Source organism: Lynx canadensis, chromosome A1 (assembly GCF_007474595.2).
Source record: "Lynx canadensis isolate LIC74 chromosome A1, mLynCan4.pri.v2, whole genome shotgun sequence".
NCBI lineage: Eukaryota > Metazoa > Chordata > Mammalia > Carnivora > Felidae > Lynx > Lynx canadensis.
In genome coordinates, this window is record NC_044303.2 from 24,485,484 (window position 1) to 24,510,196 (window position 24,713).

Here is a 24,713-nt window from a genome sequence, read left to right on the forward strand (position 1 = left end):
CAAGAGAGGTTAGGGCGCTGGCAGAGCGTGTTCAGCCTCCCTAGGGGCGAAGGGACACCGTGCACTCAGCCCTACCAACGGTCAGGGCTTCGGTGTCTGAGCGTGACAACATTCTGTTTTGGTTGGCAGCTTCTCGCCAGCGTCCAGCTAGATCTGGACGCAACCCGCGGCACCCCTCGCTTCCAGAGGACTAGGTGATGAGTAGGTAGGACGGAGGCTGCCAGGGAAGTCGCCGTCGTGGGGCTCCGCGCGGAGCAGCCCGCTGAGGTCACGCTCGGGGGAAGCTTTAGGTCTCGGTCGGGCGCGTAGATCTCTGTGCGGACGAATCCCGAATACTCGGCAGGATCACGCGTTCTCTCAGGCAATTGCACTGAACGCCAAATACCGCTGTCCGGGGGAGGGGGTGGGGTGCTGGGAATTCGCGTCCGCCAGGTCTGCGGGCATCTCGGTATTTCAACCCCAGAAAGCGCGTTTGCAGCTCAGCCCCCCCCCCCTCCGCTCCCTCCAGCGAGGGAACGGCGTGATTTCGGGAGGGAACGCTGGGGGAGGGGAGCACGGCGGCCCCCGGCTGTCCCAGCCCGCGTCACCCGGCTCGGGGGTGGGCGGCCGAGGACACGGCCGCGGCGGTGGGGGCAGCGCGGGGGCCGCAGTTCTTCCGGCTCGCGTCCTCCGCGTCTCCTCGCCGGCTGCAGGCCCGGCCGCGGCGCTTCGCTTCCTCGGGGACCTTCTCGGATTGCTGCGGTGGCCCGGGATTTCGATGGGGGTGGGGTGGCGGCGGCGTGGCAGCGTCAGGGCGCCGCTTCCCCCTCCTCGCTCCCTCTTTCCGCCGCGCCCGGAGCCCAGCGAGCCGGGAGCCGACGCGATGCGCGCACCTGGTGAGCGGGGATGAGCGGGCGTGAGCGGGCCGGGGGCGCGAGGGGCGCCGGAGGTGGGTAACGCCGGCGCGGTGAGGCTGCTGCAGCGGTGAGGGGGGGAGGGGCGAGGGGCTCCGGAGAGGCGTGCGCGAGCTCGGGGGCACGCCGGGGCAGGGGCCGGGCAGTGCCGAGGCCCCTGGGCGAATGGAGGAGGGGTTGCTCTGCAGGGGTGGCGGGTTTTTATGGAATCGACCTGGCAAAAGGGGGCGACCCCGTGCTCGGCTTGGATCCGGAAGGCTCAGGAACGGAACCTCGAAGACACTTCAGCGCCGGGCGACGGTCAGCGAGCCCAAAGCCTGCGCCCTGCGTGGCCCCAGGCACCGCGCTCCGGGCGCGCAGGCTTTTCTCGGTTCCCCAAAAGCGCGCGCACAGATGGCGAAGGCCCGCGGAGGACCCCCTCCGCACACACCCAGCCCTATGTATGGATGGCTGGTGGCCCAAACCCATAAACTTTCTGTTACTTAACCGAGCTGGGTTAGTGAGCGCACGGCCGGTTATGTGGTCCCCAGCGCCCACCGAGAAGTCCACCTGCTGACACTGCGGCGGGGAAAGCGGCGCTGCACCCCCACCCCGCTCCAGCCTGCCGGTGGCCGCGGTGAGGTTCGCCACCCTCCTGCCACATTGATACCGTCAGCCTGGAGAATGTGGAGAACCGCCGGAAGAGGGGTTATGTAGCCCGAATGGGAATCAAGACGATAAGGAAGGGGTATATTCCGGAACCGTGCTTACTGTGTTACTGCAATGGCACTTGGAAGGATCTCTGAACTGACGGTATGTTGGGAAAGCGCAAAGGACTGAGGGTCTGCAGCCTTGGGTTCCGGGGACTCTGTCCTGAAAGGCTGAGTACCAGCAGTGAGGTCTGGGCAAGTCAAGAAACCTTGTTTGTGTGAGAAGCAGCAGGGTGATCCCTGCCCTACCTCACTGGACGGTAACTGGAGGAAGAGTAGGGTTTTGAAAAGCAGAAGTGTGGTTTCTATAAATTAAGGTATCACCACATTGCTGCGCACACCTCCCTCCTGGCCGCCAGCAGAACCTCGTTTGGAGCAGAGGTAAGGCAGCACCTTCAGGGTAGTGCGGGCACTTTCCCGCTTACCTGTCCACGATGTCCGGGTGTGGCTGTTCCTCAGTGTTTCGTTCAGGGCCCTCTTGCGAGCAGTACTGCCTGACGCTGCGCTTCAGTGTGACCTCAGGGTTCAGGAACTGTGCCTTCCTCATCTTCTTTAGGGCCGGAGGGAGATGCTAGGCAAGTTGATGAAAACCGGTCGTGGCCTCTGGGGGTTAGATTTGATTTGAGATGCTCTTCATGACTCTGAAAACATCCTTAGCCTTCTGAAGTTGGAGGTCGTGTTTTCTGATGCAGGGAAGACTGCCAGCACCAAGGATAAACGTGCAAGAATAAGCGTTTTAACTGGAATGGTCTTTAGAGGAGGATAAGCAAAGAGGTCAAGAAAGACTGCGTTGCTCACGAACACATTCTCCCCACCTGTCTGAGGGCACACAAAGAATAGCTTTGCCAAATTTGAATAGTTTCCCTTGTTACTAAATTTAGATTCGTATTTCTCATATGGAAAGGAAAGAGTCACATGGTTGGTTGCATTACTGTTAAAATTGAAGCAGTTCTTTTTAAATAAGCTTGTCAGGGCGCCTGGGTGGCTCAGTCGGTTAAACGTCCTACTTCGGCTCAGGTCACGGACCTCGCGGTCTGTGAGTTCGAGCCCCGCGACGGGCTCTGTGCTGACAGCTCAGAGCCTGGAGCCTGTTTCAGATTCTGTGTCTCCCTCTCTCTCTCTGACCCTCCCCCGTTCATGCTCTGTCTCTCTCTGTCTCAAAAATAAATAAACGTTAAACAAACAAAAAAAATTTAAATAAGCTTGTCAAGCCTTCCAGAGATTATAAACATGAGCAATAGTAATGCCTGTGTGTCATATTGTATCCTTTCTAAAGAGATAAGTACGGTGTGCAAGTCAATATTACCAAGACCTCTGATTGTTTTTGCATTGTCATTTTTTTTTTACCATTTACTTATTTTTGAGAGACAGAGCTGTAGCAGGGAAGGGGCAGAGAGAGAAGGAGACACCGAATCTGAAGCAGGCTCCAGGCTGTGAGCTGTCAGCACAGAGCCCGACGTGGGGCTCGAACCCATGAACTGTGAAATCGTGACGTGAGCCAAAGTCGGAGGCTTAACTGACTGAGCCACCCAGGCGTCCCGAGTTTTCATTTTAATTAAAAAGACTTGAAAGATGACTCATTTGCAAAGTTGGGAACTAAAACTAGGTCTCCTTAATTGTGCTGTCATACATTGAAGTCTAAGTCTGTAAAATTGCACTTATGGTGATGATAAAGCCAACTTTTATGGAATAGTGTCTGTCGGACTGAGATACGCATGTGTTACAATTCGTTAAGTTCTCACAACAATCTGTAAAAAAAAAAAACTGAAGCACAGAGAGGTTAAGTGCCTTGCCCAAGGTCACACAGCTGGTAAGTGAGGAATTTCTCAGATTGGCATAAAAATTATATTTGATTGGGACTCTTTTTCTCCCCCCTTAATTTTTGTGCTGTTGTATCTTACACATACAGAAGCATGAGGGTGAGATTGGGGGGCTCTGGAGCAAGGTTCCAGGCTCCCAGTGCTGAGCTTGCTGCTCAGTTGCTGTGTGTGGTCTTCACTTCCTTTTCCTAGGCCTCAGTGTTCTCATCCACAAGATAGTAATAATAATCCTATATTGAATGATGCTTTATTTCTCACGTGTGAACTGTGAAAGGGAAATACTGCCGCAGGTAAAAGGAAGTCTCAGAGGCAGGTGTTTTTGTCGTCGTTAACAGTAGGCTGGAAAATGACAAAGGAGAAGCAGCTGAAATGATCTACACACTTAAATGTGATCTGCTCAACAACTAATGTTTGAAAATTCCTTAAAAAAATATTTCGGTTCAGGGGCGTCTCGGTGGCTCAGCCGGTCAAGCGTCCAACTTCAGCTCAGGTCATGATCTCATGTCTCATAGGTTCAAGCCCCACATCTGGCTCTGTGTTGACAGCTCAGAGCCTGGAGACTGCTTCAAATTCTGTGTCTCCCTCTCTCTGCCCCTCCCCAACTCAGTTCCTCTCTCCCTCCCTCCCTCCCTCTCTCTCTCTCTCTCTGTCTCTCTCAAAAATAAATAAACACTAAAAGAAAAATTAAAAAAATATTTTAGTTCTGTTCTTGGATCCTTAGTTTTACATTTACTGAAAGAGATAAATGTAAATTGGACCTCAAAGTTTTGGGGGCAGGTGACCTTGAAAAGCACCCATGGCCAACAGGTGCTCTGCTCTAGTTGATTTCAGGTGATGAAGACTGAACGGCGGTGCGGGATTCTTTTTAATCCTTAGGCTCCTCTACATTCTCTTATTTCAACAATCTATAGTGGGTCAGGAAACAAGTGTCCTGGGAACATATGTAAAGTACCTCCCTATTCTTTCTTTGGAAGCTGTTTTTAGAAGACAGCTTTTGGGACGGCTATTTTACATACAGTAGGTCGGGAGACTTGAGCTTTTATTTATGCACATTTTAAGAGTGTTTTAAACCGTCAAATCACTTGAACTGTCCTATGACATCCATAAAACCTGTTCTTTGTTTTGTGTTGTTTTTCCTGCTGGCTCACTCTTCGTTTAAACTCGGTCTCTGTGGAGATTTGGGCCAAGGTCACTGACATTGCCAGCAGCTACTTCGTGCTTGATAAACTTGGATATTCTCCAGAAACGTTTGAATCTCTGAGATTTAAAGGTCTTTCCTTCATCCCTGTGCTGTTGCGGGTAAGAATGTGAACTTGGGAGCAAGACTGCTTGGGTGTGCAACGCTCCCATTTATTGGCTGTGCCTTGGGTCTGCATCTGTAAAATGAAAACAGTGTTATTGTATCTACCTCATAGGTTGTTAGAGGGATCAAGTGCGTGCGTGTGTGTGTGTGTGTGTGTGTGTGTATAGAAAATCTAGAACAGTGCCAGGCACCTACTAAACTGCATGCAAGTGTTAGTTATGAGCCGATGACGATGGCTAAGATAATAGGTGAGTACTCTGGAGGAAAAAAAAATAGAGCAGTAAATGAGGATAGTGTGCACCTTAGGGATGCAGTTTTAAAAAGGGTGATGAGGAAAGTCTCATTCCAAAGGTACTTTTGAATAAAGATGGCGGTGCCGAAGACTATAGAGGAGTGTAGGGGAGGGGTGCAGAACGGTATAGAGGTGTAGGGATGTAGAGGTAATAGATAAGGAGGTCAGAGAGGTAACTCAGGGACACACAGATACTGCAAGTGTTGAAGGGTTTATTTTTGTTTGTTTGTTTGTTTGTTTGTTGGGACCAGCAGAACCTCCCTCATGGTGCTGGTTTAAAGAGAAGGGTGGGTGTCTGACCTCTGGGTGTAGGGTCTGGGAACCGGTGCCCAGTTACTGGTTGCCATCACATTGATGATGTTGTCTTTACCAGTCCTTGGTTTCATTTTTTTTTTTTCTCTTTTCTTTTTCTAGATAGTTCTGCTGTGGCATTTTCACTTCTTCCTCTCTCTTCTCTATACCTACTTTAGGCACACATATTCAGTATGCCTCTTATTTGCTCTCTGTTTCCCCTTTCAGCTTTCAGTACCTTAGTTTGCAGCCTGACTTAGAGCCTGCGCTCCTTCCATCCCTCTGCCCATGCACACCAGCATTCTCCCGGCTTCCTAGACCTTGTTTGAAGAGAGATGGGTACTTCCTCCCATCTCATTTTTTTTTTTTTTTGGACAGCATTATTGAGATTGAGATAGAATTCACATAACCTGCAATTCACCCATTTACAGTGTACAAGTTAGTGGCTTTAATATATTCACAGATATGTGTCCTCACTGTCACGGTTGATTTGAGAACATTTAGAACCTCAAAAAGATACCCTGTACCCGTTAGCTCTCACTGTTTATGTTCTCATTCCCTCCTCCCCACCCCCCCCAAAAAAAAACCCCACTCATCTATGTTTTGTCTGTATGGATTCGCCTATTCTGGACATTTCATAAAAATGCATCTGTAAATATGAAATATCTTTTGTGCCTGGTGATTTCACTTAGTATAATGTTTTCAGGGCTCACCCATGTCGCGGTGTTAGTACCTCGTATTGTGGCTAGATAATACCGCATCGCATGCAGCCCCACACTTGGTTTACCCGTTCATCAGTTGATGGACATTTGGGTTGTTTGCCCCTTTTGGCTTCCGTGACTATTTCTGCCGTTGACATTTGTGTGCAGGGTTCTTGCGTGAGCACATGCTTTCGTTCTCTTCGCTATATCCTCAGGAGTGGAATTGCTAGGCCAAATGGTAACTGTATGCTTGACCATTTGAGGAACTGCCGGACGGTTTTCCAGTACGGCTCCCCATTTTATTTGGCCCAAATGTGGGAACTTTGCCATTGTTCCAATGCAGGTCCCTACGCTTACTTCGGGTAAAGTTTTGAATTAATGTTTTTTGTAAGTCTTATTCAGTTATGTGACGTTCGTGTGTAAGTAATTTTTTGTTTGTTATTGTTTTTTTAAATATTTTTTAATGGTTTGTTTATTTTTGAGACAGAGGGAGAGACAGAGTATGAGCAGGGAAGGGGCAGAGAGAGAGGGAGACACAGAGAGGGAGACACAGAGAGGGAGAAGCAGGCTCCAGGCTCTGAGCTGTCAGCACAGAGCCTGACGCGGGGCTCAAACCCACGACCCTTGGGATCATGACCTGAGCTGAAGTCAGATGTTTAGCCGACTGAGCCACCCAGGTGCCCCTGTTTGTTACTGTTTTTTTATATAAAAGGTTTTAAGTAAAACATTACTTGAGTGGTGGTATGTACCTTTAGGTTACAAGATGATTTATTAGAAAGCAAGAACAAAATGTTATGTTCATGAATTTTTACATTACATATTAGTATACCTGTGCCTCTGTAAGGTTTATAAATAAATATTGGAGCTGTTTGTACAATGACTTTTGTTTTTTACGCAAATAGGTGTAATCATAACGTTCTGGGCACAACTGTTCTAAAGACATGGAATCAAATATAGTGGTGTGGTTCTTAATCCTTGGTTTTGTGACAGATTTAATAGGAACGTTCTTAAATTTACATTGCTAACGAAATTGAAAATATCCCAACTTCAGCCCCAATGATGTACATAAATAGGAGTGGAAGGAGCCTTGGATCAGGTGTCAGACTTTTGTTTTTTTGTTCTCCTGGTAAATTACTGATGGTGAGGCCTTGGGCAAGCCCCCTAACGTTCTTTACGTCCGTTCCCAAATTGGCATAATACCACCTGAAACACTCCGCGACAGTGGTCACTGTGATCTACGCGGTGACCACAGGAAGTTAGTCATTTGTGTGTCTTAGGCAACCTTGCAGTTTTCTCAGGCACATAGCTCGTGTTCCTTGGTCTTTGCCTTCGTGGGGTCTTCCCCGGCGAGCCTTACCCCGCGCATTTGTCATAATTGCTTTCTGTCCTTCCTCCGTGTTCTCCTGACGGCGGACCTTCCAAGTTAAGGGTCACTGCCAAAGTTCAGGCGGGCAGGAAGGAGTCCATGTGATGCCACCAGCCTCATTGCTATATGCCATTGCAATAGAGCACTGCTTCCTTCCTGGTGCTGTTAGTGTTCGAACACAGAGTTCAGCATGTGCCGTGGTGAGGGCGCAGCTGTGTGAAAACGGCAGTTGACTCTGATGGCGGACCGCGTTGTGGAAGCTATGGAGTCGCGTTACTGGGCCTCGAAAACAGTTGCTCTTCTGTTTGATAAGTGATGGTTTGAGTTTCTCAACATCCTTGGGGGTGGGGGTTTGTCCAAACGCAGAGCCTGAAGGGAAGTAGATACGGAAAGATGGGGAGAGGACCGGGGAGCTTTGTGAACGAGACACCGTCCGTGCTCTTTGCTCACCTGCATTTCGTTACTACTGAGCATGCTCAGTAAGCCGCCTTAAAGTGGGCATAAACGAATTTTACCCTTTACCCCAACTCTCGTTTGTGATTTCTGTTCTCTAGCTTCCTTTATCCTAAGGAAACAGTTGAACAGAAATTTTAGGTCGTGATCTCCAGCTTCTTCTAAAGGTTGACATCTATTCTCGATTTTCTTTCCTAGGCGACAGAAATAACCAGCAGAACCATTCTTAGGTACTGTTGGTTTGTTCATTCGTTCATTGTATTCACACTCAATGCGTGTTTGGTTGAACACCTATTATGTGCCCCTGTTCTAGATTCTGGGAACAAAGCAGTGTCCAGAGTACAATTTTTTTTTAAAACTGTTACCCTCAGAGATTTTCCGTTCTAGTGGGTGTTCGTGTTTGAGGCTAAATACAATGGGGATTAATGCCAAGGAGTAAGGAGAAAACCAGAGGTGGGAAGCGGGGCGGGGGGTGGGGGGAGAGGAATTACTGACTGGGGCAGTTGCCGTGACATAGGGTGACCATGGAGGCCTCACTGAGGAGGTAACCTTTAAGATCAGTCTTCAGTGCTCCTAATCATGTATACAGTTGGTAGTTAGTGCTGGGGCAGAGAAAATCCTAAATCTGAAATCTGACATGCTTGTGTCTATTCATGGAGTCACTCTAAGATTGTTAGGGGTATTGGGAGCGAAAACTGCTCATCTGCATCAAAATTCTGGCTGCTTATGGTCTGAAAGATGTTAATGAGGTCACTGTAGAGGTCACGGTGGCTCATGCCCAACCGAGTCGTCCACCCCTTTGGCAAAAGCTGCATCTCTGCAGTCAGTATTGTGGCTCTGAGCTTGTCCTCATTATGCAGTCGTTCGTGATGGAACCACTGACTTTGATGGGCAGAGACCCATCTAGAATGACTTGCCAGGGGGAGTCCAGGAATCTCTCTCTTGTCTAGGACCTTTGCTGCCGTATATATGTTAACTAGTGGTAATCTGGCCTGTGCTCACCCTCAACAGGAAAATCACAGTAGAAATGATGGTAAGCGTCGTAATCTTCCTTTACAACGTTTTGGGAAGGGGGCCTGGGTGGCTCAGTCGGCTAAGCGTCTGACTTCGGCTCAGGTCATGATCTCTCAGTTCGTGAGTTCGAGCCCCATGTCGGGCTCTATGCTGATGGCTCGGAGCCTGGAGCCTGCTTTGGACCCTGTGTGTGTGTCTCTCTCTGTACCTTCCCTGCTCTCATTCTGCCTCTCTCTCTCTCTCTTAAAAAAAATAAACATTAAAAAAATTTTTTAAGTGTTTTTGGAAATAGATTTTAGCTTTGTACCTAAGCCTTGCTAATTCAAAGGACGTCATTTATCACAATGGGACGCATTTTGGGAAGATGTCAACCACTGCTTACACCCATACTACCTGCCGGCCGTCGGCACTGAAATGTATGAATGCATAGGTTCAGTCACTGTCTTCCCTCTGCCGGAATGTAAGCTATTGGAAGAAGAACGGACTTCTTTTGCTCCAGCGCCTCCAAAACAAAAACAGTGCCAGTCATGTAGTAGTTGCTCAATAAATATTTAATTGATTACCAGACGACAAGCAAGGTGACAGCGAGCCAAAACACCCTATGATGGTATTTCATGAATTATCTGTTGCCCCAAAGATCAGGCAATGGCGATGTGGACCCCCGGGGCTAGGGCCAGTGCTTTGTTTCTAACCATGGCTCTCTCCTGTGTCAGTCTCCCTCTCAGAGAGGCTCATGCTCCCGAGTGACTGTCCAACCTGGCTTGCCATCCTCTCTCTGCCGTGTCTTTAGACATGGCTTTGAATCTCTATGGGCCTATCCCAGCTCTAAAATGTGCTCGTTTTATAACCTGGAAAAGCCAACAGCTGCTGGTTGTTTGTGTGAAACAAGAACACCTTTCTAGAAGGAAGTGGAGCAAGCACCGCTTCTGTAAATCACTTTTGAAAAGGAAGTCTGTTTTTGCTCAGTGCCGCTAAGGCAATTCCGTATCTGGGAGGCTCATAAATAACATCATTCTTTGTGAACCGTTGTCTTTAATCTGTTTGTAAAAAACACAGGGATCCCTGCCACTTGTCACTGGTTTGAGCCTGTACATTTTTTTTTATGTGATTTCACGTCTGTAATCATCTTCCCCCCACAAGAACAGCTATGACATGTAAAGAATTGATCATAGAATATGACTCATACAGCTTCATTCTCTCGGAAACAATGACGTTATCATGAGCTATGGACTCAGAACTAAAAGTTTAGCGAAAGAAAACTAATAAAAAGCAACATGAACAAAATTGCTCATCGCTGTATATTTTATAACTGCGAAAAACTAAAAATACGTTCCCGTCCATAGTCTGGCGAAGTAAATTATGATCCTTTTATACTATAGAAAGTGGTAAGATAGTTGAGTGATATACACCCTCAAGAACTTGTTGAGAGAAAAAGAAGTTTCATTATAGATGTTGTCCAGTGTGAGCTCATGTGTATGTATAAAAGAGAAAACAAGGGGCGCCTGGGTGGCGCAGTCGGTTAAGTGTCCGACTTCAGCCAGGTCACGATCTCGCGGTCCGTGAGTTCGAGCCCCGCGTCAGGCTCTGGGCTGATGGCTCAGAGCCTGGAGTCTGTTTCCGATTCTGTGTCTCCCTCTCTCTCTGCCCCTGCCCTGTTCATGCTCTGTCTCTCTCTGTCCCAAAAAAAATAAATAAACATTGAAAAAAAAAATTTAAAAGAGAAAACAGAACACATCTTCTGATCTGCCGTGTGTATGTTAATTCATAGGGAAAAGTCTGGAAGGGATGAAGTGGTTCCCGATGTCATTTCTGGGACTGAGGTAGGATTGGCAGGTTTGGCACAATGTGAGTGCTTCATCCACTCTAGGCTTCTGTGTTTTTGCCGTTTCATAAAAACACAGTCATGGTTCCCATTTGTAATTGTGATACTCGGAATTATTGGAGGGGAAAAGACGTGTGGCAAAGAGAAATTGGGGCACCAGGTGAGATTTGAGGTCTGGAGAAGGAAGACGAAGCACTTCAGATGAATTCTGACAATTGCCACCACATCCCATGGTATTTTGTGAGCAGTGATTTGGAGCTCACGCAGTATCGTGCAGTATTATATGTATACCATATACACACACGCACACATACGTATATATATGCATGTATATATACATCATTTCAAAAGGTTTGACCTAGGATGGAGGGCCCCCACCTCAAGAAAACCCAAAGAATTTAGTACAGTTTTCACATGTACCTTCTTTTGGTCTATTTGTAGATGTTGAGAAAAATGTCATATCTTCAGGAAACATGGATTCACTTCTATCCTTGTACAAACAATTCTGTCACAGTAACAGAGCAGTTGTATCTACCACGGAAGTCTTCTCTCTAGCTCACGATGTTATTTCCACTGTTGAATTTGCTCTTTCAGTCCATAAGTTTATTGAGGTCCCGCGTGCAGCCATCGGACCTGGCAGAGAACAGACAAGGCCCCATGTTCTTGTGGAGCTTATCGGCGGGGGGGGGGGGGGGGGGGGGGGGGGGGGGGGGAGGGGAGTGACAGTGAGGAGTGGGAAAAAAATGAGGAAGTGAGACTACTAGGGTGAAAATTAAGCAAGGTGACGTGATAGAGAGTAACTGGGGAACTACTTTAAGAGAGGTGGTTAAGAAAGACTTCTTTGAGGAAGTAATTGATAAACCAAAGCATATGCAACAGGACAGGAAGGAGCCAGATGTATGATCAGTTGGGGGAAGAACGTTCCAGGCAGGGGGGACTAGAACAGCAGCAGTAGTGTGGGCGAGAGCTTGTAGCACGTAAGAGTTTAGTGAGTGGTTGGGACTTAGGGAGGGTGGACAGAGATAAGTGAGAGAGGTCTGCAGGATGGGATCATGTCATGCCTTAAGGACAAGGTAAGGATTTTGGATTTTATTTCCAGAGTTGATGGGAAGCTGGTGGGGGGGGGTGGATGGTGATTAGGGGAATGACATCTGATTTACGCCTATTTTTTAAAATATTTTATTTTTGGGAGCGCACAAGCCAGGGAGGGGCGGAGAGAGGGGGACAGAGGATCCAAAGCAACCTCGGCTCTGACAGGCTTACAGCAGCGAGCACCGTGTGGGGCTCGAACTCATAAACTGCGAGATCATAACCTGAGCTGAAGCTACCGACCGAGCCACCCAGGTGCCCGGTGACTTACACTTAAAAAGATCTCTCTCTGCGTACCTCTTGATTGTAAGTTGGCCAGAGATGAAGCAGCAAAACCCACTGGAAAGATGGGAGGAGGCCCGGGTGGGAGAAGATGGTGACTTAGATTAGGGCAGTAGCTATAGAGCTGAACTTGCTAATGGATTAAAGATGGAGAGCTAAGGAAAGGTATGATCAGAGAGGACTTCCAGAGTTCGGGCTTTAGCACCTGGGAGGTGTGGTTCCTGAGATGGGAAAACTAGGGAGGAGCAGACTTGGGCGAAATCAGGGTCTGTTTTGGATGTGTCAGGTTGTGGTGCCCCCTGGATGAATGTCAAATAGGCAGTAAAATATCGTAGCCCATAGTTTGGTGGGGCGGGGGGGGGGGGGGGGGCGTCAGGAGTAGGGATCCAGGAGCAAGCCATCTGGATACATAACGGTGGTATTTAAAGCCCTGGAACTGGGGTGCCGGGGTGGCTCAGTCAGTTAAGCATCTGATTTTGGCCAGGTCATGATCTCATGGTTTGTGAGTTCAAGTCCTGCATCTGGTGAGCATGAGCCCTGCTTCTCTCTCTCTCCCTCTCTCTCGGGCCCGCTCTCACTTATACCCTGTCTCTCTGTCTCTCTCTCTCTCTCAATAAATAATAAATAACTAAAGCAAGCCAGCCTTGGAACTGACTCCCAAGCCTCAGCTCACCACCTTGTAGCCCTGTTCTCCACTCTCCCCTTACGCTAAGCTCACCGAAGCAGACCACTTTCACTTCTTCCTCTTGCTGACCTTGCTTGTGCTTCCAGGGCTGCTTGGAGCCTCCCAGGGTGAAGGACAGTGGGAGCAGTAGAAAGTCGCGGGCTGGGCCAGTGACTACGGGGGCCAGGGTGCTTCTCTCTTATCATAAACTAAGTCCCATAAAGCAAAGTTTTTAGTGCTGCGAATTGCCCTCAGTTTCACATGCCGCTTGTCTGCTTTGTTGAAATACAAGCACAGACTAAACAAAAATAAGGAACTGTGAAAATGTGTCTTTACTTCCGAATGGTATTCCCATTTCGGGTTTGACATTGAATTTCGTTGGAAGAATGCACGGCTGTCTTTCACTTTTATCTGTCGTATCAGCAGTTTGCTTATATGACTGTGTCCTTGTATAAAAGCAGTCCTCGTTTATGCCCTGAAAACCCTTTCCTGTCCTGATGTCACGCCTCGTGTGTTTGCGGCCAGTTTTATTGCTGATTTGTTTGTTTATTTCTTGTCAATCCAAGTGGAATTTACTGTATGGTACAGAGCGAAGTACAAACTTATTTTTTGTTTCTTCTCCTCAAAAGATTTTGGAGTTTACAACTAGGACTGAGTTCTTATTTACCTCGAATGATTTTTGCTCGTTGCAGGTAAGCTCTCTGGACCCCAGCTGGCCTCATGGTGAGTTCAAGGCCCTAATCCAGTAGTCCAACGGAGTTCACGCCACCCTGAGCCTGGAAAGATGGTGTCACAGTCTATGGGCCGGCAGGATTCTCCTGTGCACCCTTGGGAAGGGGTCAGCAGTGACCCTGGTGACGTTGAGGATTCGCCCAATCTCCTGGACACTGACCAGCCTCCTTGCAAATCAGACGTCAGGTTCATGAGGCACAGAGCTGCCTGGATTAACCCCCAGTGTGCGCAGCAGCAGCTACAGGATTTGCCCCCTCAGGTGCCGACAGCGGGGAACGGTGGGAACCACTTTGGAAGGGATACCGCCTGTTCCCTGGACCCTTCACCGTCGTCCCTTGGGGACTCCATGGTGGAGACATCACTGTCCAAGGATACTGCAGACTCTGCCTGGGGCTCTGGTGACAAGAGCAGCGACTTCTCTTTTACCTCCAAGGGAGGGCAGGCAGTACTCCCAGGAAAGTCTCCTCAGATGTCTGTGTTCACAAGCTCCAAGGCTGCCTCCTCATGTCCGGAAGCTGACAGCGCTTTTTTGAAGCCTTCCCATCTGACAGCTTCTGCTGATGAAGGTAACTTCAGTCGGGACTTGCCGCATTCTTGTCTGTTCACACACAGGCTTTGCCTTGGCCTAAAGCCTGTCTTACCGTCTTTCTCATGAGGACAAAAGTCCTGGCTTTCCACTCTGATTGGAGGCCAGTGCATTAGCTCATTTAATATTCTTCAGCCCAGCTACCTGGATGCCTGGATGGTCACAAAGGGTAAAAACAAATACTTCCACTCTCCTTCCATAGCAAGATGTCATCTTTGCTCAGCTCAAGTGGTAATCCATGCCAGCTGCCATCTTTGAATGGTGTGTGCCTTTGGTCCAGCTCATGAAGTTGCTGGCAAGGGAGAGTATTAGAAGTGCTCTCAATCCAGTGTGGTGGGAGAATGTGTTTCCAGACAGACTGGGCTCCATTTCACACTAGTGCTTTCGTAGGAGATGAACTCACCTCACCTACATTGACCTGGACAGGGTGTGACTAGAAACTAGGCAGATTTAAAAACACTAATCACAATTTCCCCAAAGACTATACAAAACCTTTTTTTTTTTTTTTTAACTAAAATAAGGGCTTGCATTGGTATGAAGTAATGCACATATTCCTAAATAAGATAATGCATGCAAATGCCACTCAAGAGTCAGTAACTTCTCTTATTGCTGTTACAATTTGTGGCATTCTGGTTTTTTAATGTTTATTTTTGAGAGAGAGAGAGAGAGAGAGAGAGAGAGAGAGAGAGAGAATGAGCGGGGGAGGGGCAGAGAGAGAGACACACAGAATCTGAAGCAGGCTCCAGGCTCTGACCTGTCAGCACAGAGACCGACGTGGGCCTCGAACTCATGGACTTTGAGATCATAACCTGAGTCAAAGTCGGATGCTTAACCGACTGAGCCACCCAGGCCCCCCATTGGCAATCTAAATTTTTAAAAATATATTCGTCATGTTGTGTTTGTGTTAATTTATATTCTTGTTAGAGCCCTAGTTCAAAGAGTCAATGAAATTTCTTTCTTTCCTAGCAGTCTGAACACTGCTGGCCTGCCTGTGTGTGTGTCTGTATGTAGCCATTTATTTATTTCTTACTAGCAAGAACCACCCCTCCACCTTTCCTAAAATATGGGGTTTCTTTGTTGTACTGGAAACACTTTTGAAAAGCTGAAGATGATGACAGTCTTTTAACATATTATACATCGCTTAAGAACAGCAGATTTTGGACGGTCTTAAAATGGGGTCATTTTGAAAGAAGAACCAGATTTGAGCAAAATGACACGTTCTACCGGAATTGGTTCCGCAATTTAAAGTTATCCTGGAGTTTGTCTTTCTCCCATAAAGAAAACAGGTACCCTGGCCCCTTTGTCCACAGACAATAGCCCCCAGCAATTTCTCTAAGTACCTTTAAAAACCATCTTCACCTTGGTAGGGGGATTCATCCCATGGGAGTTAAAAAAAAAAAAAAGGAAGTCCTGAGTGATCTGGTCTTTCTTTGCTGTGGGACAGCATTGCAGAAAACAGGCATTTACTACTAAGACACAAGAGTTTTCCTATGACTGCTGCATCACAAATGATAGCAGCACACTTTTCCTTTTCTAGATAATGTGGTAGAGAAAGGCCCTCCCCCACCCCAGCCTATAAGAATTTCTTGAGGCTGGAAGAAACAATCCCACAGTTCCTTTTTTCCTTGCGTAGGATTTACACATTTGTAGAGCACATTCACATGCCTTATCTGCTTTAATCTCCTAAGAGGTAATTATCCAGTTTAAGGCATGAGGACATTTCAAGGCAGAGGCACAGCCAGCTGGTAGAGAGAGAACTGGAACTAGAATCCTCACTGTTTGATTCTTCTCTGTCCTTTTTCTTCTATACTCGGGGTCCTAACACTATGACCCGCAGGCCAGATCCAGCTGGCCTCCTGGTTTTACAAATAAAGTTTTGTTGATGTTGCTGATGGCTGCTTCCTCACTCCGGTAGCAGAACGACATAGTGCAACAGGTGGCCCTCAGATCCTGCAATATTCACTCCCTGGTCCTTTGCAGACAATGCTCACCCACCCCAGATGGATCCTGAAGCTAAGAGATTCAGCGTCCTTCATGGACCAGTCCCTTTCTTGGAGAAGAGACAGGGGATTGGGTGATTGCGGGCATCTCTGTCTGTCCCCCCGAGAGCTGTCTGATCATCAAGACATCTATAACATTTTGTTCTAATTTAGCAGGTTGGGATAACCGAGCTCTTGAGGCTCTCACAGAAAGACTTTGCCTTAAATGCTCCAGGAAGAAATCACATGACAGGAATCATTTTGTTCTGATGGTGTTCCTGCCGGTAATGGAGTGGCTTCAGGGTGCAGAATGGATGAATCAGCGGAATATACCCTCTGTGGTTTCTTCTTGTTATTGGTCTGGAGGAAGACCATTTTAGAGAAGCAATGCTGGCCTTTCCAAACAGATTATCTCTCTAAACAAGAAGTTTGGGGTCAGTTGCAGTGCATGGGAGAAGTGATCCTATAATTCTTAGGACCCTGCTTCTAGACTGTTCCTTCTGGCCCTTCTCCATCTCTTTTAGGTAGTTTCCATGATCCCCTCCTCTTTCTACCCTCTCCTCCTCACTGGTCTCCTCCATTCCAGTGGTTCTCCCATCCCTCCTCTGAGGATCCCTCCCAGTTTGCTCCAATGGGCTCCTGTAGAAACGATCACCATAAAGGCAATATCTGCAAAGCCTACCACCGGGAGGATCTGTCTTCTTCTGGCACCCTAGTGTATTCTAGAATTCCATTAATTTTTAAAAAAACAGGTTTTAAAGGCCACTGCCTAGAATTGTTTTTGTTTTCCTTGAACGTCTTTTTCTCCATTTTTAATAAGTTGCTGCCTTGGCAGGTGCTGTTCCAGTCGGTAGAAGAACCACTTCTTTGAATTCCTTCTCCCCAGAAGCATTCTTGCTCCCTGTCGATGTAGAAAAGGTGAACACATTTTTTTTTCTTTAAAACACACACACACACACACACACACACACACACACAGAGTGTAAATCCCTTAGATAGTGTTGTTCTGATTTAAATCTGGAAACTTCACTTGATGAAGGATGGCAAATAGGTTTCGTTTCAGCCTTTGGCTAGCACAGGCCACCAGGAGCTAAGGAGGGCTCTGAGGCAGCCCCTGTGCCCAGATGGGAAGTTTTCCATGATTGATGCATGGGTCTACCATTGGGCCATGCACCGTGTGGGGTGTATATCACAGTAAATTCAACTTAGCTTGATTTGGGTCTCAGTGGGCTAAATTTGATGTGTCTGGAAGATATGGGCTGTACCTCATGTGATAACTCAGTTAAATGAACATTTAAATTTTTTTTTAATGTTTATTCATTTTTAAGAGAGAGAGAGAGAGAGAGAGACAGGGTGTGAGCTGGGGAGGGGCAAAGAGAGAGAGACACAGACTCCAAAGCAGGCTCCAGGCTCTGAGCTGTCAGCACAGAGCCCGACACGGGGCCTGAACTGAAGGACCGTGAGATCATGACCTGAGCCGAAGTCGGACGCTCAACCGATTGAGCCACCCAGGTGCCCCTTAAATGAACATTTATATTCCTATACGTTAACTCTGCTTAAATACGGCGTCTTGATTTTCAATTTAATACACCTTCAATAAAGAACAGTTGGTTATGCTTGCAATTTAACTGATAGTTACTTTTCTGCAGGAAAATGCCCACTTTTACGTAGCGGATATGATGATAGCAGCCATGGAGGAAATAAAGTGTACCATCCTCGGTCAACAGCACACACAGAACTGGAGCGTAGAAGAAGCCAGTGCGTCGCTCGGGAATGATCAGGCGGACCCCGAAATGGCCTTTTATACGAGCATAAAGCAGGAATCTGGGTCTTCTGATTCTTCTGACAGTGGCTACGAAGGCAAGTGGGGCAAATCAGAGAGACTTTGCGCTGTGTTCTTGACGTACATCTCTTTTCCTGTCACACCCCGAAGTATGTCTTCAAGTCTTTTGTCTAAAACGTGCTGAATAACCATCATCCTCACCATCTCTGCCGTTTGGGCTCGGCATCCATTATCCTGCTCCCCTCTGTCATTACATCGATGCGTTACTCTGATTTGGACTCCATCCTACTTTGTGTTTGGCAGTGGCTGCTGGCTTCCCTCTTTCCCTGGTTTCTGCCACGTGGCCTTCCGCCAGCTCTTCTCACCCGTTGCTTCTTTTTCCAAGTAGACCTCTTTTCATTCATTCCACAAACCAGGACTCTGAGGTCCTGGACGCTGGGAATCAACAGGCAACAAGATACATTATTACATCCCTCAAGAAACATCCGTGCGGGAGCTGGATAGACACCGAGGACTGTTGTGTGGGGTCAGCCTGGTAGCGGAGGCACGGGCCCCATGCAGCGGGCCCCAGAGCAGGAGGAGCGGGCCTTGCTGTGGCAACCAGGGAATCCTTCCTGGAGAGGAGGGTACCTCAGCTGAGAACTGAAGTTAGGGCGTGTCATTTTCCTACCACTTCCTAAATGGGAGTCCTGCTTCAGTCCTAGATTCTTTCTCTATATTCACGTCCTGGGAGATGTTGTCTACTGCGGTATCTTTCCATGATTCTCCCCTGATATCTCCCAAATCTGGGTTTCCCCTCCCGTCCCTCTCGGACAAGTGTTTGTTCCAATCTGTGGGGACCTGTTTAGCTGGTTGGCAGGTAACTAAACTAACTTAACGTGTCTACACTAGTTATCTATTCCTCACAACCCCCTTCCTTTCAAAAAAAAAAAAAAAAAAGATGCCTTTCATCTTGATTTCCTTGACTTGAGCGTCTTAATCAGGAGCCTTACCGTAATGAGGGGAGAACTCACTCCAGGCAATACCGTGTAGCACAATGCCTGGCACAAAATCTATGTACCATCAACGGCTGTTGAATGCAGTACCTGGCTCAAATTGAGGATACAGAGCATCCTCAGTGAACCCAGTGGTGGGAACCACAGAATGACCAGTGCGGAGGATCTGGCCTTTCTGGGGCCCCGTGGTCTCTTATCACGTTGTGCAATTACTTTGTTCTCCTTTCCTGCAGCCTGACTTCTCCTCCTCGTGCAGTATCTGGTTTCTGCTCTGCAGCTCTGTGGTCTTCCTGACTGCCGGCCGGGACCTCACAGCTCAACCCGGTCTTGCAAGGACCCCAGGTCCACGTTCGCAGGGAAGGGCGCGTGCGGGGGCGGGCTCTGATTGGGCGCCCCCAACTGGCCGGCCGGCCGTGGCCAGGGGAGCGAGGGAATGTGATTTGGACCATCATCCCCACTGAGGCCACTCCTGGGGAGAAAAGAAACGATTCCTGTGTCAGTAACTCTCGTACTTTATCTTTGACTCTTTCTTCTTCTTTGTGCCTGTGTCCCTGCCCTGCTTCTAGTGAACAGATCGGCCCTGACTTTTCGGTAATCGTGACATCCCCTCCAGTCGTTCCCTATTCCTGCCTTTGACCTGGACCACCTCAGCCACTGCTGGCCAGTCATTCGATGAGAAGTGCCGTTAGGTGCTCAGTGCACATTTGCTGCCTTTGATTGTCTCTTTACTCACAGCCTCTTTCCTTTCCTCGAATCCTGCACACATCTGACTTCCTAGGACGACTTGTGCTCCTCTAAGATGGCCTGCTGACTTTGTGTCACATTTTATCCTGGACTTTTTAGCCTCGTGGGATGCAGCTTCTCCGTGCCTTTCCAGCAGGCATCTCCCGCCATTTCCCACGGGCTTCAGTAATCCTGGCCTGTCAGAGTTGACAGTGGACATGTCTCCCAAGCTCTTGCCTTCCTCCCTTAGCTTGGTCTAGGCTCCCCTGGAATGCTGGTTCCCCAGGAACTTCCCGTTAGTCCTTTCATCCCTCCCCTCCTTTGAAAGCAGTCTCCTGCCGCCAGCACTGTGACAAGGCTCCCAGATTTGCATCACGGGGCAGGGGCACCATTCATACAGAGTTAAGCATAAATTGTGCTCCAGAACTTTCTGTAATTGTCCACGTGCGTGCCTCAGTCCCTCCCGGAGTTGCATGGTGTGGAGCCCCGCCTTCTTGTGTTTTCTTAGAGTTATGTGTGTCCGTGTCTCAGCTCCTTATGAGGTTTTAGTCTCATTGTTGGGTAAGTATTTGTCTTATTTGAATTTGCCTTCAGCTTGGTGCCTTCCTCAAAATCGATATTTTATAGATATTTGTTGAATGGTTGAGTGGAAGCTTGTGTCTAGCTCAGTTTTTTTTAATGTGAATGTAAATATGTGAAATGAAACCGTAAAACATTTCTACCACCCCGATAAAAATACGCATCCTTTATAAAGTGTCTCTCCTGTGACATTTATGGTGAGAGATGCCACTCGGTCGAGGTAGGTCAGTATTCTTCAAGTTAACAGGTGGGTCTTGAGAGCATTTAAACACAAACCAAAGAATAGAAAGTATCCGCGTTCCCCTCACCTAGAGTGAGCAATGCTTCCTGGAACTTTTATGATTATTATTTTGTATCAGTGGTATAGATTTTTGTGTTTGTACCAAGTGTGAATGTATGTTATTGTGGATCATGGTCAAAAGGGTGCCAGGAAGCACGGAGAGCTAGGGGAAGTTGCCCCTATTTTGCCCAGAAGGAAACCAAAGCCGAGAAGTTGATTATCCATAGTCACATAGCTAGGATCGGACAGTGTGGTTTTAAACCCTGGCCAGTTCACTGCAAAGCCCACGCACATAACCTCTGTGTAACCTGAGGGCTAGAATTTTTCCCTAAGCAATAGAAACCCAAACATTTCTCTGTGTTTTTCTCTCACATTTATTCAAGTGAGTACAGTTTTGTAGTGATTATATACTCCTATTAATGTAATTGTATTCATAATATGATTGCATTAACAGTATTTCATATACAACTTTCCATGTTGTTACAGTTTTCATATTTTTCCAGGATGCTATTTCTTGAGTCAATAACATAATTTGTGAAATCAGTGCACTAATATTTGTCATTTAGGTAGCCTTCAATATTTTAATATCTTAAATGGACTGCAAATAGCTCCTTTATGATCAAAGTCTGCATTTTTCACTTAAAAAATTTTTTTAATGTTTATTTTTGAGAGAGAGAGGGAAAGATAGAGCTCGAGCGGGGGGAGGGGCAGAGAGAGAGGGAGACACAGAATGCAAAGCAGGCTCCAGGCTCCCAACTTGTCAGCACAGAGCCTGACGCGGGGCTAGAACTCACAAACCATGAGATCATGACCTGAGCCAAAGTCGGATGCTTAACCGACTGAGCCACCCAGGTGCCCCCCATTTTTTTTTTTTTTTTTTTTTTTTTTTGCTTTTCAATGACACTCTAAGGATAATACCCCACACTAGCATTCGGGAAAGAAAAGCATGGACATATTTGTAGTAGTTTCCTATAGTTGCTTTAACAAAATACCACAAAAAGCGCGGGGAGCTTAAAACAACGGAAGATGTATCATCTCTCGGTTTTGGAGGCCAGAAGTCAGCAATGAAGTTGTTGAAAGGCTTGGTTCCTCGTGGAGGCTCTGAGGGAGAGCCCGTTCCTTGCCTCTTCCAGCCTCCGGTGGTTACTGGTGCTCCTAGCCTGTCCTTGGTTTATGTATGAGACACCTCACTCAAGTCTCCACCTCCACCGGGCCTCCTCCTGGTTTAGCAATGTCTGGATGCAAATTTCCCTCATTATGTTAATACCAGTCACATTGGATTTAGAGCTCACCCTAATCCGGTAGGACCTCCCCTTAACTTGATCACGTCCGAAAAGACCCTGATTCCAAATAAGGTCACATTCGTTGGGTGGATATGTATTTTGGGGGGACACTCTTCTACCCAGCACAACATTTATGTCGCTTATGCTCTTTGCATCACCCTTAAGCTGATTTTTGCCCTCTTCCATTTTTTAAAAAAATTGTGTATTATGGAAAATTTCAAACACACATAAAAGTAGGCAGCTTACTCTTAGGGACCCCCTCATCATATATACTCATCAGTCTGCTTTCCTGAGTCACAGTGAATGCTAGAACAACACAAAAATAGCTCTCTGCATTTTTTAATTCTTTTTTTTTAATGTTTATTCATTTTTGAGAGAGAGAGAGAGAGCACAAGCAGGGGAGGAGCAGAGGCAGAGAGGGAGACACAGAATCCAAAGCAGGCTCCAGGCTCCGAGCTGTCAGCACAGAGCCCGATGCGGGGCTCGAACTCATGAACCGCAAGGTCATGACCTGCGGTGAAGTCAGATGCTTCACCAGCTGAGCCACCCAGGCGCCCCTGCATTTTTTAATTCTTAAAGCTGGATTTTTAAACTCTTTTAAAGTAAACTCTCGGCCCATTTTGTTCCCCAGTTTCTAGTTCATTGGATATGACAGGTTGTGCAGTTTTTCCTTTTCTCCTTGTTGGTGAAACTCCCTTCATTTCTTTTTCTAGGCTGTGCTGTGTTACAGGGCAGCCCCGTGGCTGGGACCCCCACTTACTGTGATGTGCTCAAAGAAGCCTGTAAATGTGACTTTGATGACTTTGTTGTCGTAGGTAAGATTTGGAAACTCACCAGCTAAGACTCGGTACTTAGCTCCCTCCCTCCCCTGCACACACATATTGACATGCATCACAGGTGACATTGCATGGTAGTGGCTTTCAGAGAGACTTCTCTCAGGATCAGACTGTGTCCCTGATTAAAAAAAATAATAAGATGTCCTTCTTATTTCGGATGTCTTGATAACCAGTCTGTCATCCGACTTGTAGAATTGAACGCAAAAGCAGATACTCATTATGGTCTGGTATCTGGCCCCTCCATCATATTCTCGTGGAGTCCCAGGTGAGTATATTTTGAAACCCCATCTCTGGTCCTTAGCTGTAGTCTCATGGTAGAAACCCAGAGAACCTGAAGTATTAAGATGCTGAATACCGAGTTCTTTCTGAGATGCAGGCATTTATTTTTGTGTTCTTATAAAATTGGGTATGAGCGAGCCAAACAGACCGAAAGACTTTAATACCCTTTCTTTTATTTGCTTGCAGAAGTTGGTGAGTTTAACAATATCACAGAAACCTGTGGATGCCCCTGCAACTCCTCTAAGAGGTATCTGTCTTCCGTGTCCCCCTGCACCTAGACCCCTGGGCCATTACCTCTGAGGCAGTATGAACACCAAGCCTCTGACATCTTGGACCAAGTTCAGCCAGTTCCAATGATAGGGATTAGTAATTAGCAATGAAACAATCACCGCTAAAGTTTCTATAGAGCTTTCTATAGTTTTTATTTAATAGCGTTTAAAAGACTTTGGTATACAGTCTCATTGAATCAGGCTGGGCAGAGTTTTTAACCCCATTTTATAGGTGGGAAACTGAGGCTCAGACCCAGTGTGCCTCAGGACATAATGCTGTTAAATAGCGGAGGTAGGACTTGAACTCAGGTCTTCAGACTCCAAATCCAGTGCTCTTTAACCACGTTTCCTCGTCTTGGTACCCTCAATAAATAAAAGCTGCTCTGTTGAGCACGGAGGAACTGCATTGAATAAGACATCCAACGGGTATAGGGTATAGATGCATGGCCTCCTGCGTGACACATCTTCTGAGTTTTTGGAGTGGGAAGGATAGTTGAAAACACAAAGACACTTAACATACTGCTCATGAGTATAGTTTTCCCCTTTTTGCATCTTGTACCTTTCAGTGTCACTTACGAGCCAAACTTCAATTCTGCTGAGCGAATAGCCAAAGAGTTGTACCGAGTATTCCGGAAGTGCTGGGTGTTGTCAGAAGTTAATCATCAGCTGGCAGGTTCTCCGAATGCAGCTGGCTCGATCGTAAGTACCAAAATTAGTTGGCCTTGAATTGGAAGTTCCTTAATTCTCATTTTGGCTGCCATTCACTTCAGACATTTATGCGTTTCCTTGTATGGTGGCCGGGTGTTGCCAGGACACTTGAAACAAAGGATGAATCTGACATTTATTGAGTGTTTATTATGCACCAGGGGATTCAGCATTTCACATTTTTCATCCTTCTAAGTATCCTATTAGGTAGATGCTGCTATTATGTTTATTTTATTTTATTTTATTTTAATTTTTTTTAATGTTCTATTTATTTTTGAGACAGAGAGAGACAGAGCATAAGCAGGGGAGGGGCAGAGAGTGAGGGAGACACAGAATCTGAAGCAGGCTCCCGGCTCTGAGCTGTCAGCACAGAGCCTGACATGGGGCTCAAACCCACGGACCGTGAGATCATGACCTGAGCCGAAGTCGGCCGCTTAACCGACTGAGCCACCCGGGCGCCCCTGTTATGTTTATTTTAAAGTGTTCGTTCCAGCCGCTCAACAGGGCTGGTCATTGGAAGAGCAGGAGTCATGCCAGCCTGGTCCCCTGTGGAACACATTGCCCTCTGACAGCATGCGGTGCACCTGAGAACTGGGCACTGAGAACAGGGAAGAGAACTCTGGCAAAGCTAAAATAGGGGGAGGAAAAAAAGCACTCTGGGCACGCAGAGGAAGAGGCAGTGTTTACTTGTATCAGGGGGCTTGGGAAGGCCAGTTGGAGAGCTCAGAACTTGAGAAGGGTGGCAGGTAGAAACGCATGGAAAGGCATTCTTGGTATAGTGCAGCTGGAGCAAAGGTGACGGGAGTGCATGGTGTGTTAGTTGAGCAGGGTGGCTTGGTGTGGTTGGATAGCTTGTGTTTGTATGTATCTGTGTGTGTGCTGGGACGGGGATGTCGATCTTCCTGGAAAATTAGTTTTGAAGGATGCGATCAAATTTGGGGGGAACACAGAATGCTAAGTTAACCAGTTTGCATTTTATTTCTTATTTTTTAAATAATTTTTAAA

General features: G+C 47.2%; 1 protein-coding gene across 7 annotated transcripts in view; it reads left to right on the plus strand.

Annotated features, from left to right (window-relative positions):
• The first annotated feature begins 814 nt into the window (after positions 1-814).
• The window catches only part of RUBCNL (rubicon like autophagy enhancer), a 39,787-nt gene continuing 15,888 nt past the window's right edge, over positions 815-24,713 (plus strand). Inside the window, exons 1-7 of one of the 7 annotated variants that reach the window (XM_030310825.1) lie at positions 815-875; positions 13,372-13,977; positions 16,812-16,894; positions 17,626-17,836; positions 22,333-22,434; positions 22,921-22,981; positions 23,570-23,702. In XM_030310825.1, coding sequence (XP_030166685.1) covers positions 13,464-13,977; positions 16,812-16,894; positions 17,626-17,836; positions 22,333-22,434; positions 22,921-22,981; positions 23,570-23,702 — 1,104 coding nt within the window. In that variant the 5' untranslated portion in view covers positions 815-875; positions 13,372-13,463. Of the gene's footprint in view, positions 876-1,139; positions 1,686-1,753; positions 1,964-11,401; positions 11,718-11,865; positions 12,040-13,371; positions 13,978-16,811; positions 16,895-17,625; positions 17,837-22,332; positions 22,435-22,920; positions 22,982-23,569; positions 23,703-24,713 lie in introns of those variants that run through there. The other 6 variants (XM_030310814.1, XM_030310835.2, XM_030310797.1 and 3 more) reach the window with 6 other exon arrangements.